We start from the raw sequence: 16648 nt of genomic DNA, 5'->3' as shown, positions 1-16648 counted from the left end.
CAAGGAATTCCATTCCCACAGTAAGAGTCAAAACTCTCAACTCTGATATTTAAGGCCTTCCCTCCTCCTCAGGCTCATTTTCCACACCCACCTTCTACAGCTCCCCAGACCCCAGGCTTTCACATCTTCTGACTCAATTATGAGGCTTGTGGGGCCTCGCATCATGACTTATTCATCATTTTTCCCTTATAAAGACATCTAGTAGACTCAAATATTTCTGGAACTAAAGTATTTTTTCCCCAAACATAGATGGTTCAGATACTAAATGGTTATGAAAAAAAATGACATACTGACTTTTCCTATTCTCATATGTGCATCATCTTTCATATTAGATGAGGATCTTCTCAGGGACAAAGATAATGCACTATGTGACAATGTAGGCACTTAATAATTGTTATTGAATAAATAAGTCAATAATCACAGAGTCAGCATTTTTAATATTTTATATATCAATAACATCTGATACACGGAATACTCAGATCATGAAAAAATGGGAAGTGGATTCTAAAACTTTTAATCCCAAAATTAAAGAAACATATTGCAGTAAGAGAATGGCACTAAAGAACAAAAGGCTTTTTTGAAGGCAAAAAGGTTAGAATCATCAAGTAAAATGTTTATAGATGCCACTGGCCCAAAGAAAGTTCAATGATAGGTATATAAAAAAGAAAAAGCTATATAAGTTAAAATTTACAAAGTCACGGATCTCATACTAACTAAACAATCCAGAAATAAAACAGCTTTCCTTACATAGAGTCACTCATCTGGTTTTAATCTTAAATATGATGTAATGTTATATTTTATAATATACAGTAAAGATGAAGCAATTCTACAGCTGGAAGACCTGAAAGCATTTTTTTCTTTGGGTATCTTTACATATGGAATCAATAGTATATAAATAATAATCATTATTCAAGCAAAACAAACAGATTAAACAAATGTGATACAATAAAAAGGCAGGAAAAAAAAGTCTGTCCTTTGTTACATCAAATAACTTGGCTTTCATCGTAATATAAAACTACATAGTTGTACTGCACATACTTGAAACCAGAACTGAACCATATGAAAGAAATTCAGTTTAGAAAAATTCTACTCGAAAAAAAAAAATCTACTCAAGGTGAATTTTTAAAAATCATCTTGCAGATGAAAAACAAAGTATATCTGAATAATGAAAGCTACAGATTAATCCATAAAATTGATCAAAATCCAATAATATGCAGTTGTTAAAATAAGAATAGTAGACTCTTAAGTATGGAAAGGAATACAAGATCTGAAAAATTAATTTATATCTCTTCACTGAGTAAATTCCCTGAGAACCAAATGGTATTTTCTTACCTTAATAACATTTCCTTTATTTTGTGACATCATGTGTGATTGATTACCCAATTTTCCCAGTTGCCCAGATTTCCAGTGATATCCACTTGACCTTCAATACATATAAACAGAAGACAAAATGTAATTACTAAATACATTTCTCCTTTTAATGAAAATAAATATATTTTCCTTGTTTCAAGAAATGAAATTCAGTCATTAACATGTAACAGACCACCACAAAATGAAAATGAAATATCAATAATGCCACAATATCCTCAGTAATTCTAAAATATAACTCTACCATATTTGAAACTTCTGAGAAGAAATGAACAAAAGTAAAATGTCCAAACACAGATGCAGAATTTCATTTTTTAGACATTTATGATGATTAAAGACAGTTTTATGGATTTATAGGAAATTTTACAGATTGTCATGCAGTCTTAAAAACTGGTCTATAAATGTAAAGAGGAAAAGGAAGCAAGACAATACTCAAAATAGTTGGCAGATCTACTAAGTGATGAATTCCACATTTAAGACGACAAATCAGCTCCCACATTGAAAGGTAACAGAGATGGCAAAGAAGGCAAACTGTTTAATTTCTAGTTTTCCAAGAACTTTCGAGTCTCACAAAATTTTTTGAAGTTAACAAGGCAAAAGTTCAATTTTCACTTAAAAAATAATGAGACAAAAACTTGCCCAAGGTCACACAGACAATAAATAATGAAGTCAAGTTTAGAACACTGGAATTCTATCTTCCTGACCAGTGAGTGGCAGGTTCTCATTCTGGCTATGACATTTAGTATCTATGTGATCTTAGAAGAAAATTTACCTCTTCTAAAAAGTCAAGCATTAGGACATTTTTTAAAACATCTAGAAAAGGTTTTTCAGCTAATGAAAACCCACTCTTGGGGCTGATTTCTGGACCTCTGATGCACAAATATTTCATGATCCACTGAGAAGTACAAACTAAATTCACTGGATCACTAAGAGAAGAGCAGCAAAATATACAATATACTTTGTCACCTGAGATGACATATGACATTGATATCCTTGATTAGATCAATGTTCTGGTAATTAGAGAGGGTGTGTGTATGTGTCATGAATATGTTTTTAAGGAATCAGACTCTAAAGATAAATACAACTGGAATTACTGTAAACATCTGAATTTTCTTTAATGGCTCAGAAGGTATTGCATGGATATTTGATGATATCACTTGGATATTTCATAAGACTAAACAAAAGCTAATTTAATACACAAAAAGCCTGGCAATATTTAGTACCAGCCAAAGCACATGAGATGGGCACTGTCATTCTCTATAGGAGAAAGTTACACATTTTTGAAGCTTATCTGAAAGACAATTTCTCCAGTATCTACCAAAATGCAAACTGCATATATACTTTGACTCACAATTTAACTCTTGGATATCCTTGTGTATGCAAGCACAAATATATATATATAAACATATTCACAGCAGCATTTATAACTGCAAAATAGAAAATAAATAAATAAATATCTGTAAAATACACAAATATCATGTGCCATTAAAAGAAAGGCATCATGGGACGCCCAGGTGGCTCAAGCAGTTGAGCATCTGCCTTCAGCTAAGGGCATGATCGCGGAGTCCCAGGATCGAGTCCTGTGTCAGGCTCCCTGCATGGAGCCTGCTTCTCCCTCTGCCTGTGTCTCTGCCTCTCTCTTTCTCCGTGTCTCTCATTAAAAAAAAAAAAAAAAAAAAAAAAAAAGCATCAGTTGTGTGCTGATGTGGCAACAGCACTAAGACATATTAAGTAAAAAAAAAAAAAAAAATAGGATGTGAATCATTTTATAGATCACCTCACTTGTAAAAACATAAGACATGTCAGATATACACAAACACACATTCATAGAAAATGTATACACACACAGGTTTATACAAAGATATTAGTGGGGGAAAAAGAATTTAATTGTTAAAAACAGTGCTACAAATGGGCTGGGAGTCAGCCTAGAGCTAAGAAGAAATAATTTCCATTATATAACTATCAGTTCTGTTTGGCTTTTATCATCTGTATTTATTAGTTTTATAATAAAGGAAAACTCCCAGTAAAATTAATACAGATACAAAGCACAATATTAAAGAGTGCTCATTAATAAAATTTCAGCTAAGGCACATTTGTCTAAAAATATTTTAAGCATACTTGAGGGTTTAAATGATTCCTATATATGAACATGTAAACCCCTGTGCCAGCAAAGTATTTTCATAAATAAAAATGACCTTAAACACAAACTGGCAATCTCCTACGGATGGCAGTTTTATGAGAGCAAAGGCCAACTTCTGCATTGCTGTGCTAAACATCCCAGACTTTAATGGTTCCGAAGAGTCATACAAGAGAAATAAGAAAGTGTAAGACCAAATAAGGTTCAAAGGAAACAGAAGTCATGCTAATGTTAAAAAGGAACATGCCTTAATGTAAAGGACACAAATAGAAAAAGCAGGAGAAATTTAATATTATTTGTTCATCAGGAAAAGTTAGAAAATTCTCATTCAGGGCAGATCTTTGTTGGAATGACAATAATATACGAAATAGTTCTCTACTCAATTCAGTTTAGTTCTCTATAATCCCCTAAAAATGTCACCTACGCTCTTTCTTCCTTTTCTTTGCTCCGAGCTGATTGGAATTCCTGTAGTTTCTTTTCCATCTGTTGGTTCTCCAGTTCTAACTGTACCTTCTCCAATCTCAGTTCCCGAGCATTTCTGAGTAAAAGTCAAACACAGAACATTCATTTGTGGTAAACAAACGAACAAAAAAAAAAAAAAAAAAAAAAACAAGTTAAATAATTTTGGTGTCATCTTTTGCCCTTACAATTATGAATAGTAAATAAGTGATAAAGTAGTCCAAGGACTTCCTTTGGAAGTCTATTGGTTTCTATGGTTTCTTAAGTTAACATTATCTTCCATTAACATTCACCTTAATGTATGTATATTTTCAAATTTCAGATTTTTGGTTTACCTACTACAGTGTTAGAGGTTTCAAATCATAATTCACTTTCCATATGAACCCTGTCCTTATAAATGCACAAATATCTATGCTACACAAATAGAAAGTAAAAGAAAGAAAGATTTTCTAATTTCCGTACTGTCTTTCCTCTAAAGAATTCAAGTAGTTCGAAGCATACTGTTTAAAATAACTGTTTTTCTTCTTTATAGACAGGATACACATTTTTGCTGACCTGATCATCTTAGAAACCTTCAACAAATTTCTACCTCTGTGTTGTACAAGTACAATAACAAAAAAAAAAAAAAGGCAGAGCTTGTTTGGGGCCTATTAGGGAGAAAGCATCTACTGAGGTTCTCAGTATAGGAGCCATCAAAAGGATTGAATGGGAACTGGGCCAATACCACCTATTGTTTCCTCTGAAGGAAAACAAGAAGAAATGAGCTTTTCGAGGACAGAGAAGAGTCCCTTTACAGATTCTTGAGCAAGAGATTTTGGTAATAATATCTGAAGCTCATCAAACTTTGACACAAGCCATCTCCTTCATTTTATGCTGCTGGTCTCTTGTCAGTATTAGTCACTGACTCCATCTTCCATAAGCTTATGCCAACCCAGTTCTCTAGCTTTTCTCATCTATCATCAGTTTAAATCTCTTCCTTTATTATTATATTAGTGTTTGACTATCTTCAAATAATCCTCATGCATACCCAAGGATTCAAAGGCCAGGAATTAAAAAATAACGAATAATGGGGATCAGAAAGGAATTAATTTATAGGAACAGTCACCAAAGAGCAAGTGGGTCAAAGATACGTGCCCAAGTGGACACTATCCAGTGAGACATACGGAAAGTGAAATAAGGCAAAGGCTGCCAGAAGGTTCAGAGAAGCTGGCAAAATACTGAGGGAGAGGGACTATTTTCATTATATCTGCTCCACAAGGAATAGTTCAGCCCCTAGGATACTGTGGTGATAGGACATGTGAAAGTACGTGATAGGATATGAGACCCAGTAGAGCTTCCAGTACAGACAGGAACATACACACACAGACATGCATGAAGGTAAACAAAATAGAGTATAATGGTGTTGTCATTGGAGAAGAACATGGAGGTACCTGAGCACAGAGAGGGCACGTACCCAGCCGATGGGCCTGCAAGAGCAATTCCTGAAGAAAGAAAAGTCTGAGCTGATCCCTACAGGATGAAAGGACCTAGCCAGTTACAGGGAAATGGTGAGAGCTGTGTTCCAGGAAGAAAGAAAAGTGTAGGCACTAGGAGACACAGGTGATGTGTGGGACAAGGAACAAGAGGTTCCACGTGACCAGGAATTATGTACAGGATGGGAACAGTGGCAAGAAATGGGACTGCTGAGGTGGAGAGGGGCCAGATCATGAAGAGCCACACAGGCCATGATGAGGATTTGTATTCTATAAGAAATGAGAATTGCCAAAGGATTGTAAGAGAATGGATCAGACTTGCATTTTAGAAAAATCACTCTGACTGCAGAATGGGAAATTAGAGGGTGTAAGGCTGAAAGGCAAGGCAAGGCAAGGCAGCCAGTTGGGAGACTATTTCAGTAATCCTAATAATAGAGAGATGATGCTGGTCTGACTAGATAGAGACAGTGGAGAGAAAAATGGGAGCATTTGAGAAATATATGGAAATAAAATTAACTGGACTTGGAGACTGACTTGAAGTATGTGACTCACCATAGAAGGGACAAAGAAGGAATCTAAGACAATCCTAGGTTTCTTATTTGGGCAACCAGAAGGATAATGATGCCTAGGTCACTTTGGGATGGGATGGAGACACAGTTCAGGACTGTATGCTGAGGATACATGAGCTGGTCTCCATGTCCAGAGTCTTGATGGCCAACAACAATTTTCCAGGGCTTCCAGAGGAAGAGTTCAAGAGCACAATTGTGATTGTGTTACTCCCTTGCTTAGAAAACTTTTAATGTTTCTAAAGACTCCACTGGTAGAGGAAAGGGATGAGACTGGAAAAAAAAAAAAAAAAGACTGCTTACTGACCAAGTGGTCAAGTTGATGGGATGCTATGGGTCTGAAACAAGACAAGGGCTCCTTCTAGAGACAGCCTCAGACACAGAGCTGGGGGCAGGCAGGGCCACTGGGGATAACTAAGGTTGATTCTGCAGCGATCAGGTCAACCCAACAAATCCAAGGGCCAGAAACAACCTGCTGAAATGAGTTGGGGGCTGGGAAAGAGGAATGCAAACACTGGAGAACACCAAGGTATCAGACAAGATTAAGATCATCATTAAGACAGTATCAAATGCAAATAGGCTTCAAATAAGAAAAGGGGGACAAAGGGAACTCCAGAGCAATTACTGTGGAGTAGGTGTTCCTGTCCTAGCTTTTGTAGGATATTGATCATGACTGGATCAGGGAAACCTAATCACCTCCAAAATAAATTCAAAACTCCTTAGTGCACTGTACAAGTTAATTTACTATCTATACAGTCCTGCCCTTCTAACTTTGTTCTATAAATCTCTGTTCCATAAATCACTGCATGTGTCTGACACTTCCCAAACTATGTGGTCTCTCTGCCTTTGCACAAGTTTCCCCCAGTAACTACCCAACTAACTGCATCATTCAAGCAAAGCTTGGGGACCCCCCAACCTGTGCCCCAGTAGCTTGGGCCATATTCTCATTGCCCCTTGGGCTTTCTCATCACACCACAGTTGCTACTATCTCATAAATGTGATCTTATCTATTCATATCCTCTACAAGCTACCTGAGAGCAAAGATTGTGTCTTCTTCCTCTCATATCCACCATTCCCTAGCACATTGTGTAGAACATGCTCACTTAATAAATGTCTGTTGGCTAAATGGTCTTTATGTATCTAAACACAGACTAGAAACACAGGACCCAAATCAAATTATGTATGTCCCCTTTTCTTCTTTACACACACACACAAAAAAATTGGTAATAGTAGCAATTGGATAGCTCCCCTCCCACCTAAAAAGGGTAAAATTAATACAGCTGATCTTGAACAAAAGAGGTTTGAACTGCATGTGTCCACTAATACACAAACATTTTTTGATAAATACAGTATAGTATTGTTTTCTTTTCCTTTCGATTTTCTTAGTAATATTTTCTTTTCTCTCGCTGAGTTTATTGAAAGAATGCAGTATATAATACAATGCAAGATACAAAGTAGGTGTTAATTGACTACGTTCTCCAAGGCTTCTGGCCAAGAGTAGGCTATTAGTAGTTAAGTTTTAGGGATGTTAAAAGTTATACAGGGATTTTTGACTGTTCTAGAGCATCAGTGCCCCTTTGTGTAGTTCAAGGGTCAGTTGTGCTGGGAATGCCATATATTTGTGTAACATTTTCCAGTTTACACATGCTCTTACTCACAGTATCTCAAAAGTGAGGGAAGAATTAGGAAGGCTCTGAACACACTGAATAACCACAGGACTATTGATCTGATTCAGGGAACTCAAAACTAAAATTGAAAATCTACAGTCTGTCCCTAACCCAGACTGGCTGGCCCTTATTGATACTTGAGAGGCAGGCCTTGGGAATTTCCAGTGACTCTAGATGACCTCAAAAAGAAACAGTATATTGACTCTGCCAGTACTCATGCTATGTCACGAAATTCCCAAAAATGGCTTGGCGAGCTGAATGTATCCACAAGACAATCCAGGACGTAAGGTACCCTTCCCAAGAAAGGTGATTTCAACACACTGTCCCTTAGAAGATGAAGTGCTGGGATGACACCTTCTATTCTCTATTGAAAGATCTTTCAGTCCAATAATCTCCCTAAATTTCAGTGCCTTTCATTTTCTTCAGGGTGATTCCTTTTTAAGCCTGAAAAAGTATCACAAACTATCTGAAACCTTCTGTTAGACTGCTTCAGTAGTCAATAAACCCAAACCTCACTTATAACTTTTCACCTCAATTTTGTGGCATAAATAATTTTAGTCCTCATTTTAAAAATTATGATAGATTATATCAAACCTACTATCTCAGAGATAAAAATACACCAATGTAAAGAAAATGGAAATAAGAGCTCACAAATTTAAGTTCAAGTCTAAATTGCCTCATATAAAAAGAATACAACATACAGAAATGTTAGCAATTATTTCTATTTTAGTAATAAATATATATGCACTTACTTGTATCTTAGCTTTACAGAATTTCCAGGTTTTCCCCATGGAAGAACTATAAAATCTTTGGTGTCCATGATCACGGTCTTTTTTTTTTTTTTTCCAGTCTTAATATTATCAAAAAATTACTGTGATTTGCAAAAACTTCTGAAAAAGTAACAAAGAATTATGCCAGAGTAAAGTAGTTAAATTACAAATTCAAAACTATGTGTAGTTGCAAGTTTTACAAACAGAAATCATTATGAGAAAAAAGCTTAATTAAAGGTCAAACAGTAAATATATATGTATATATGCTAAATTTAAGTTTTATATAGATCTATATACTAATAAAGTTATAAATATAACATATGTGATGGAACCAAAAATTTACTAATAATGATATAGCAAAAAACTATGGAAATAGTCAGCTGAAAGTGAAGAATGCACTCATTAAGACAGAGCACATTCTCTGGCTCTTTCTGTGGTAAAGAGTATAAAAATATGCATCAGGTTTTGTTCCTATCCAAAAATAATATCCATGGCTAAATATAGGGAAAAGAAAAGAAACTTAGAGATACAATCCAAACTCAAAACCTTTCTTTGTACATATATGGCAATGTAAAATGAAAATTAAGGTATGTAATAATTACCCAAAGGCACTCTAATATCCTCATTCATCAAAGAAAATTTTAATGATGCTCTTTGCCTAAGATCAGAAATTAGCATATTTAGAAAGAATTTTTTAACAAGAAATGAAACAAAAAAAGATTTTCTGCCTAACTCCAAGTTAACCAGAAAATTAAATTATTCAGAACACCCTATTTCCTGAATATCCCAATTATTCATGGTTCTATCATAATTTACTCTGTAATGCTGAATTACCAAATCACGTGCACAACTATTAGATTTTTATACCAATAAAAATTTCCTAATTCTGAAAGCTCTTAAAGACATATAAAAGGTATTACCATGTAGTCCATAGTTTCAAATGGTCAAACTATTTGATATTGTTGGTTTATATATGTGTTGCTACGTACTCACAACCCCCATAAATATTTACTAAGTCTCTGCTATATGCAAAGCACCATGCTGAGAGGCATGAAGGAATCAAGATCCAGGGAAATTTGTTTTCTATGCTCAAAAATGGCATAGAGTCAAAAAGGGCATATAAAACCTATATATAAAAGCCATAAAAAAAAAAGCCATAAAATAGGGTACAAATTATAAAGGCCATAAAATTTATAGATGTAATAATATAAGAATTGAGAGAAAGAACTTGAGCTGGCTAGCATTTAATGTGGGGATCTGAGGAGAAAGGAGGCTGTATAAGAAGATATGGGGGCACCTGGAGAGTACAGTTGGTTAAGCATCTAACTCTTGATTTCAGCTCAGGTCATGATCTCAGGGTTGTGAGATCAAGCCTCACTACAGCCTCAGAGCTGGGCATGAAACCTGTTTAAGATTCTCTGTTTCTCCCTCTGCCCCTTCCCACTCCACACACACATACACACACACACATACACACAAGAAGATATGATAAACAGTCGACACTATGAGAAAAACAGCTTTCAAATGGGGACTAATGACTGGTTCTATTTGGTTGATGTGCAGGTTGCGTGGAGGGGAAAAGTAGGCATACATTTGGAAACGTAGGCTGAGACCCAATAACGAGTGGCTTTAAATGCAAAGTTCAGGCATTTGGAATTTACTCTGTAGCTAATGAGAGTCACTGAAAGTTTAAGATGGAAGAACAGAAAATAAATCTAGAAGCTTTGCTCAAAAACTTCAGGAGAGAAGGCATCAGAACAGGAGTAACCAAATGGAAGGCTTTTGTAACATCAAAGTCTATATAGTCAAATGAGGAATTCTTCAGTTTTGTTCCTCTGGGACACTATCTCATAATTCCAATGATGCAACCACTGCTCAAAACACTTTTAAAATGCCTCTTTTGAAATTGTCTGCAAAGTCCACCATACATACCCAACAAACACACAGATCTACTTTGCTGTGCCTCATTTAAAACTAAAAAGGATATTGTTCAGCAAGAGCGACTCCTTTGTTCATTCAAATCCCGTTTCAAGTTATTCTCCCCACAAAAAAAAAAAAAAATACTAATTTAGTCTGAAAGAGTAGAGTTTGACTACCTTGGAGAAAATTCTGAAGGCACTTATTCTCTGAAGATAATCCCAAAATGGAATTATACAAAATAATTCTATATTGCAAGCAGTGTAGTGGGTGCATCATAGGACTAAGTATATTTGTGCCTTCGATAAACAAATATTTAGCCACTTCTTTGTGACCTCTTTAAGGGTACTTTAGTCACAAAGGTAAATAGGACATGGTGTCTTCCCTCAAAGAACTCAAAATGAAAGGGAAAGCCATACAGTGAGACAATACTGTGGACCATTCCAACAGAAGGAAATACTTAGGAGGGACATAGAACTTAGACTCACTTCTCAAGCACCAAGTCTTAGCTTTCAAAGCTAAAATCAGTGTCAAAGAAAACTAAAGATACCACTGGGAAACTAAGATTCGGTTTGCTCTGGGGAGGGGAGGGTGCATCTTCTCTACCCCTCCTTTGTAGGCAAAACCTTTGTCTCACTTAAAATGAAAGAAAAGAAAAAGAAAAGAAAAGAAAAGAAAAGAAAAGAAAAGAAAAGAAAAGAAAAGAAAAGAAAAGAAAGAAAAGAAAAGAAAAGAAAAGAAAAGAAAAGAAAAGAAAAGAAAAGAAAAAAAGAAAAGAAAAGAAAAGAAAAGAGAAAGAAAAGAAAAGAAAAGAAAAGAAAAGAAAAGAAAAGAAAAGAAAAGAAAAGAAAAGAAGAAAAGAAAAGAAAAGAAAAGAAAAGAAAAGAAAAAGAAAAGAAAGAAAGAAAGACAGACTCTGGGAATAATCCTACTCAAAAAGAGTCTGTATCTCTTTTTGATTATAATCTGGAAATCCAATTGCTGGACCCTTGTCTACTGTGGCTAAGTTTTTCATGAAAAGTTCCACACTGTTATCATTACCAAAAACATTAAGCCAAAAGTTATGTGATCTTTAATTTTTAACTGTGTGGGGGATCATGATGTCTATGCCCCCCCACATTGTTCAAGGGTCCACTTGTGCATAAAACTGAATACACGACAACTGAAATGAATTCTTATAAAAAAAAAAAAAGTCTGTAAATTTCATTAGGATGAGATGATCCAGATTTATAGCTCTGCTGATAATGTGATTTAACCAATCAATGGTCTTATTCGGGGGTATTTCACCTCACTGAATGCAATTAGTAAGGCTTCTTCTCAGCTAAATGTTTTATCAAGTCACACACATAAGCCAATTTTCCTGTATGAAGAGAAAAGGAAGATTATAATTGTGAGTCATGCTGTTCTGTCTGTTTCCTCTCGTAAAACCAACAGAGAGTCGGTCACCTTTCTCGGCACAGCAAGGACATAACAATGTCAGCTGGAAGATCAGCAAAGCCCCAAACTTTAGTCACTTAACGGAATCAGGGAACTACAGATGAACTCCCTATTATGCAAACTTCGTCATTCCACCTGTCCTTTGGTGACACAATTTTTTTTCTGATTATTAAACACCAGAAGTTTAATAGCTATTTGGAAAATTGTCTAGTTACCTAATTCATTAGGCCGCATCATTTTTCCATCCCCAACCTATTCTTCCCCATACCTATACGCGTGATATGACCCAAAGGTGTCCATGATGGTTGGATTCTCCTTCCACATGAGATCTCATTCTGGGAATGCAACCCAAGCATCAAGGCTGGCTACCACAGAATGGAAACCAGGAAATCATGATGATTTAGAACCCTGGAAACTCAGAGCATTCATAAAGAGTTGCCCTAGTCTCCTAGAATTTGCCATGATGCCACCGGCAGAATGGGAGGTTTGGGAAACCACTGTTTTTGAGATGGGACAATCTGTATAGCCAAAAACTTTTAAAGATTTTATTTATTTATTCATGAAAGACAGAGAGGGGCAGAGACACAGGCAGAGGGAGAAGCAGGCTCCTTGCAGGTCCTTCCCAGAACCCCGGGACCACGACCTGAGCCAAAGGCAGACGCTCAACCACTGAGCCACCCAGGCGTCCCTATAACTAAAAACTTATCTAAGATGAGTTGATTATTCTAATGACCCAGATCATCTTAGACCTGAAAACTTAAACACCAGTAAATAAGAATTTTTCTTTACTTTAACACATATTTTGAGGCCCAAAAGCAAAGATTAAAATCTTTTTAAATATGTAAGGAAAAATCCATGATCCCTAGCACGATCTGATGCCTGAGTGGCCTACTGACTAAATATATGCCATTTTCTCCTGGCATAGGCCATGAAAGTAAATCAGGTATTGACTTCTCAGCTGCACTTCACCTTTCAGCCAACCTATATGTCTGATTAATATTGCCTCAGGGTACTAAATAGTACCCATGTCATCCAGATTTTACCTTTTATATGCAGGTTCCCTTGAGAAAAATTAGGAAAGTTTGCTTGTGGATATCAAGGGGCAAGGAATCTTTTTAAAATATTTGCCAACTAAAAATGATAAGTAATATTAATGGATACTAGGTTAAACTTCAGAGGACCTTTGTGTCAAAGTGGTCTCTGAGCCTCAGTTTATCGCTGTATTAAATGATGAGAATTCCACCCCACCACACCCCACCCCACCCCCCCACCCCGCTGCTCTCCCATCTCCACCTAATTTGCAGGATATCAAACAAAAGGACTCTAATTTGTGGCCTGTAAATCAGCGGGCTCCTTATGGGCCTCCAGAGAGCTCAGGGTTCAGGGAAGGGGCAGCCTTAGAAACTACCCTGAGAGTGGAATGAGGGAGCCATCAAGGCTTTTCTTAAACCACAGATTCTGATTTCATCTGTTTTACATAATGATCATACCTCTGAGTCAGATTGACTATAAATAAACTCCTCTATAGCTTAAAAAAATGTTTAAAGGCACAACAGTAAATCAATATACGATTATTAATTCTGTATCAACTGAAAACTTCATATGATCGCCAATAGCAATAAAAGCATTAAATTTATCAGTCACACCTTTCAGAAATCCAACCCTTTCATGGTTGAACCCTTTCACGACCTATGCCACTCATTCTCATAAAGTCCACTATTACCCTAAGTGGTCACTTATGAATATCTTGGGAATGGGAAAAATTAAGGCATCCGTCCAAGATTGGTGACAAAGCCAGAAATTACAATTTTATTCCCAGTCCCATTAGTTCCTCTTAGGACTTGAAATCTAAATATTGTTCTACAAAGTTAAAATGATTAATTCGTATCATTCATATTCTTCCCCCTTTCATACTCTCAACCTGTCATAAAAAAGGAAATTTAGAGACAGAATTGTATAGCATCAGATTATCTTCTAAATTTTACAACAATATATTTAAACATCGGTGAAAACCTTTTGGGTGTCAAAGTGCTCCCATGTAATGTAATACAAGGTCACAAAAGCAAGGTGTGACCCCGGGACCTGGGGATCGAGTCCCGCCTCGGGATCCCCGCAGGGAGCCTGCTTCTCCCTCTGTCTGGGTCTCTGCCTCTCTCTCTCTCCCTGTGTCTCTCATGAATAAATAAAACCTTAAAAAATATCTTTAAAAAAAAGAAAGAAAAAGTCAAGTTTTAGAGCGGGTACGATGGAATCCCCTGGTGTCGTGTCCAGGGTTCACAGTTCCCGACTCCACTGGCACCAGGGGCTCAAAAGTTCTCTGTTTATAGGAAAAAAAGGAGCTTCCACTCCTGAGGCAGGGGGGCTGGCAGTCGGTGGGGCTGGACACCCACCCGGGCAGCGCCCCAGCCCCCCGAATCCCAGCTCACACCCCCGCCCCCCGCCGTCCCTCGGATCCCGGCCCCGCCAGCTCAGAAGCCCACCCCCCGCAGCCCCACCTGCAGCCCCGCCCCCCCGCCGACTCACCTGGAGCCCCCGCCGCCCGCCGTCCCACCTGCAGCCCCCGCCGACCCACCTGGAGCCCCCGCCGACCCACCTGCAGCCCCCGCCGACCCACCTGGAGCCCCCGCCGCCCGCCGTCCCACCTGCAGCCCCCGCCGACCCACCTGCAGCCCCCGCCGACCCACCTGGAGCCCCCGCCGACCCACCTGCAGCCCCCGCCGCCCGCCGTCCCACCTGCAGCCCCCGCCGACCCACCTGGAGCCCCCGCCGACCCACCTGCAGCCCCCGCCGCCCGCCGTCCCACCTGCAGCTCCCGCCGTCCCACCTGGAGCCCCCGCCGACCCACCTGCAGCCCCCGCCGACCCACCTGGAGCCCCCGCCGCCCGCAGTCCCACCTGGAGCCCCCGCCCCCCCCCCCGCCGACCCACCTGGAGCCCCCGCCGCCCGCAGTCCCACCTGGAGCTCCCGCCCCCCCCCCCCGCCGACCCACCTGCAGCCCCCGTCCCCCGCCGACCCACCTGGAGCCCCCGCCGCCCGCCGTCCCACCTGCAGCCCCCGCCGACCCACCTGGAGCCCCCGCCCCCCGCCGACCCACCTGCAGCCCCCGCCGCCCGCAGTCCCACCTGGAGCCCCCGCCCCCCCCCGCCGACCCACCTGGAGCCCCCGCCCCCCGCCGACCCACCTGGAGCCCCCGCCGCCCGCCGTCCCACCTGCAGCCCCCGCCGACCCACCTGGAGCCCCCGCCCCCCGCCGACCCACCTGCAGCCCCCGCCGCCCGCAGTCCCACCTGGAGCCCCCGCCCCCCGCCGACCCACCTGCAGCCCCCGCCCCCCGCCGACCCACCTGGAGCCCCCGCCCCCCGCCGACCCACCTGCAGCCCCCGCCGCCCGCAGTCCCACCTGGAGCCCCCGCCCCCCGCCGTCCCACCTGGAGCCCCCGCCCCCCCCCTCCCCCGCCGACCCACCTGGAGCCCCCGCCGCCCTCCTCAGGGCCGCCGGCCCCAGCTTCCCCGAACTTCCGCCTCGGTCTCCCTGGTTACCGCGTCAGCCCCGTACCCATGGCAACCAGGACGCTTGGCCGGGCCGCTGTTGACCAGCAGAGGGCACAAGGGAGCCCCGCCGGAGGGCGAAGAGGGGCGGGGCCGGAGGGGCAGGAGGGACCCGGGGAGCTCCGCAGGTGGGCAGGTCCGCCGCGGGAGGCGCTCCACCGCGTTGCAAGCGCTAGTCCAAGTTTTATCTGTAATATTTAATTCATCCTCACAACGGCTCAATTTATATCCAAGAAAATTAAGGCACAGAAAGTTGAAATTGGGACCCCAATTTACAAAGCTAGCGGATGGCAAACCCAAGAAGAATTAACCCAATAGCTAAGGACTCCCCTGTGTGTGCTCCGTCCAGTCGCTCATCAAAGGTCACAAGAGCCAAAGTCAACCCTGGAACCCAGGTCTCAGGAACCGTCGCTTCTTTATACCGAATATATGACCCACGGGTGTATGGGTCGCATAGCAGACAGAGAAGCAATCAGCCCACGCTTCTCGAACTTTTCTGCCCCAGTCACCTGCGGTCACTTATTTTTCACTTCCTAAACATCTGTAGTTTGGGGTGGGTGGTGGGTTGTTTTGTTTTTGTTTTGTTTTGTTTTTTCAGTTTATTTTATTGTTTTTAATTTTTTCAGTTAATTGAAAAAATTCTTCTAGATTTATTTAAACATAGTTTTTTACGAAAATCTCTGTTGTAATCCATAGAAAAGAAAGTATTGGTAGCGTACCCTGGTTTGGGAGGCTTTAGATGCTATTTTAAGTCTGACTTTTCCCTTTCTATTTTGTTTTTTTATTTATATTCAATTTGCCAACATGTAATATAACACCCAGTGCACCCAGTGCTTATCCCATCAAGTGCCCTTTCTTATTTATTTATTTATTTATTTATTTATTTATTTATTTATTTATTTATTTTGATCTCTGTTTTTATATGCTTCAAGTAGAATGTGTGGTTGGTTCTTCAGTCACTTGGTCTAAAAATGTCTATGCTGGGATCCTTGGGTGGTGCAGTGGTTTGGCGCCTGCCTTTGGCCCAGGGCGCAATCCTGGAAACCCGGGATTGAATTCCACATCGGGCTCCCGGTGCATGGAGCCTGCTTCTCCCTCTGCCTATGTCTCTGCCTCTCTCTTTCTCTCTCTGTGACTATCATAAATAAAAAAAAAAAAAAAAACTTTAAAAAAATTAATAAATAAAAATAAAAATGTCTATGCTGGGCAGCCTGGGTGGCTCAGCAGTTTAGTGCTGCCTTCAGCCCAGGGCCTGATCCTGGAGACCCGGGATCGAGTCCCATGTCGGGCTCCCTGCGTGGAACCTGT

The 16648-nt window shown here is 40.2% G+C and overlaps 1 protein-coding gene across 2 annotated transcripts in view; it reads right to left on the bottom strand.

Annotated features, from left to right (window-relative positions):
- ZBBX (zinc finger B-box domain containing) overlaps positions 1-15334 on the bottom strand; it is a 113507-nt gene extending 98173 nt beyond the window's left edge. For both annotated transcript variants that reach the window (XM_072752309.1, XM_072752310.1), the window contains exons 1-4: positions 15257-15334; positions 8422-8559; positions 3930-4043; positions 1333-1423 (exon numbers count right to left, since the gene is read on the bottom strand). In XM_072752309.1, coding sequence (XP_072608410.1) covers positions 1333-1423; positions 3930-4043; positions 8422-8489 — 273 coding nt within the window. In that variant the 5' untranslated portion in view covers positions 8490-8559; positions 15257-15334. The remainder of the gene's footprint in view (positions 1-1332; positions 1424-3929; positions 4044-8421; positions 8560-15256) is intronic.
- Positions 15335-16648: the final 1314 nt, after the last annotated feature.

The sequence above is a fragment of the Vulpes vulpes genome, chromosome 3 (genome assembly GCF_048418805.1).
Source record: "Vulpes vulpes isolate BD-2025 chromosome 3, VulVul3, whole genome shotgun sequence".
Classification (NCBI taxonomy): Eukaryota; Metazoa; Chordata; class Mammalia; order Carnivora; family Canidae; genus Vulpes; species Vulpes vulpes.
Note: the sequence above shows the minus strand (reverse complement) of the source record. Positions and strands in the feature narration are given on the sequence as shown.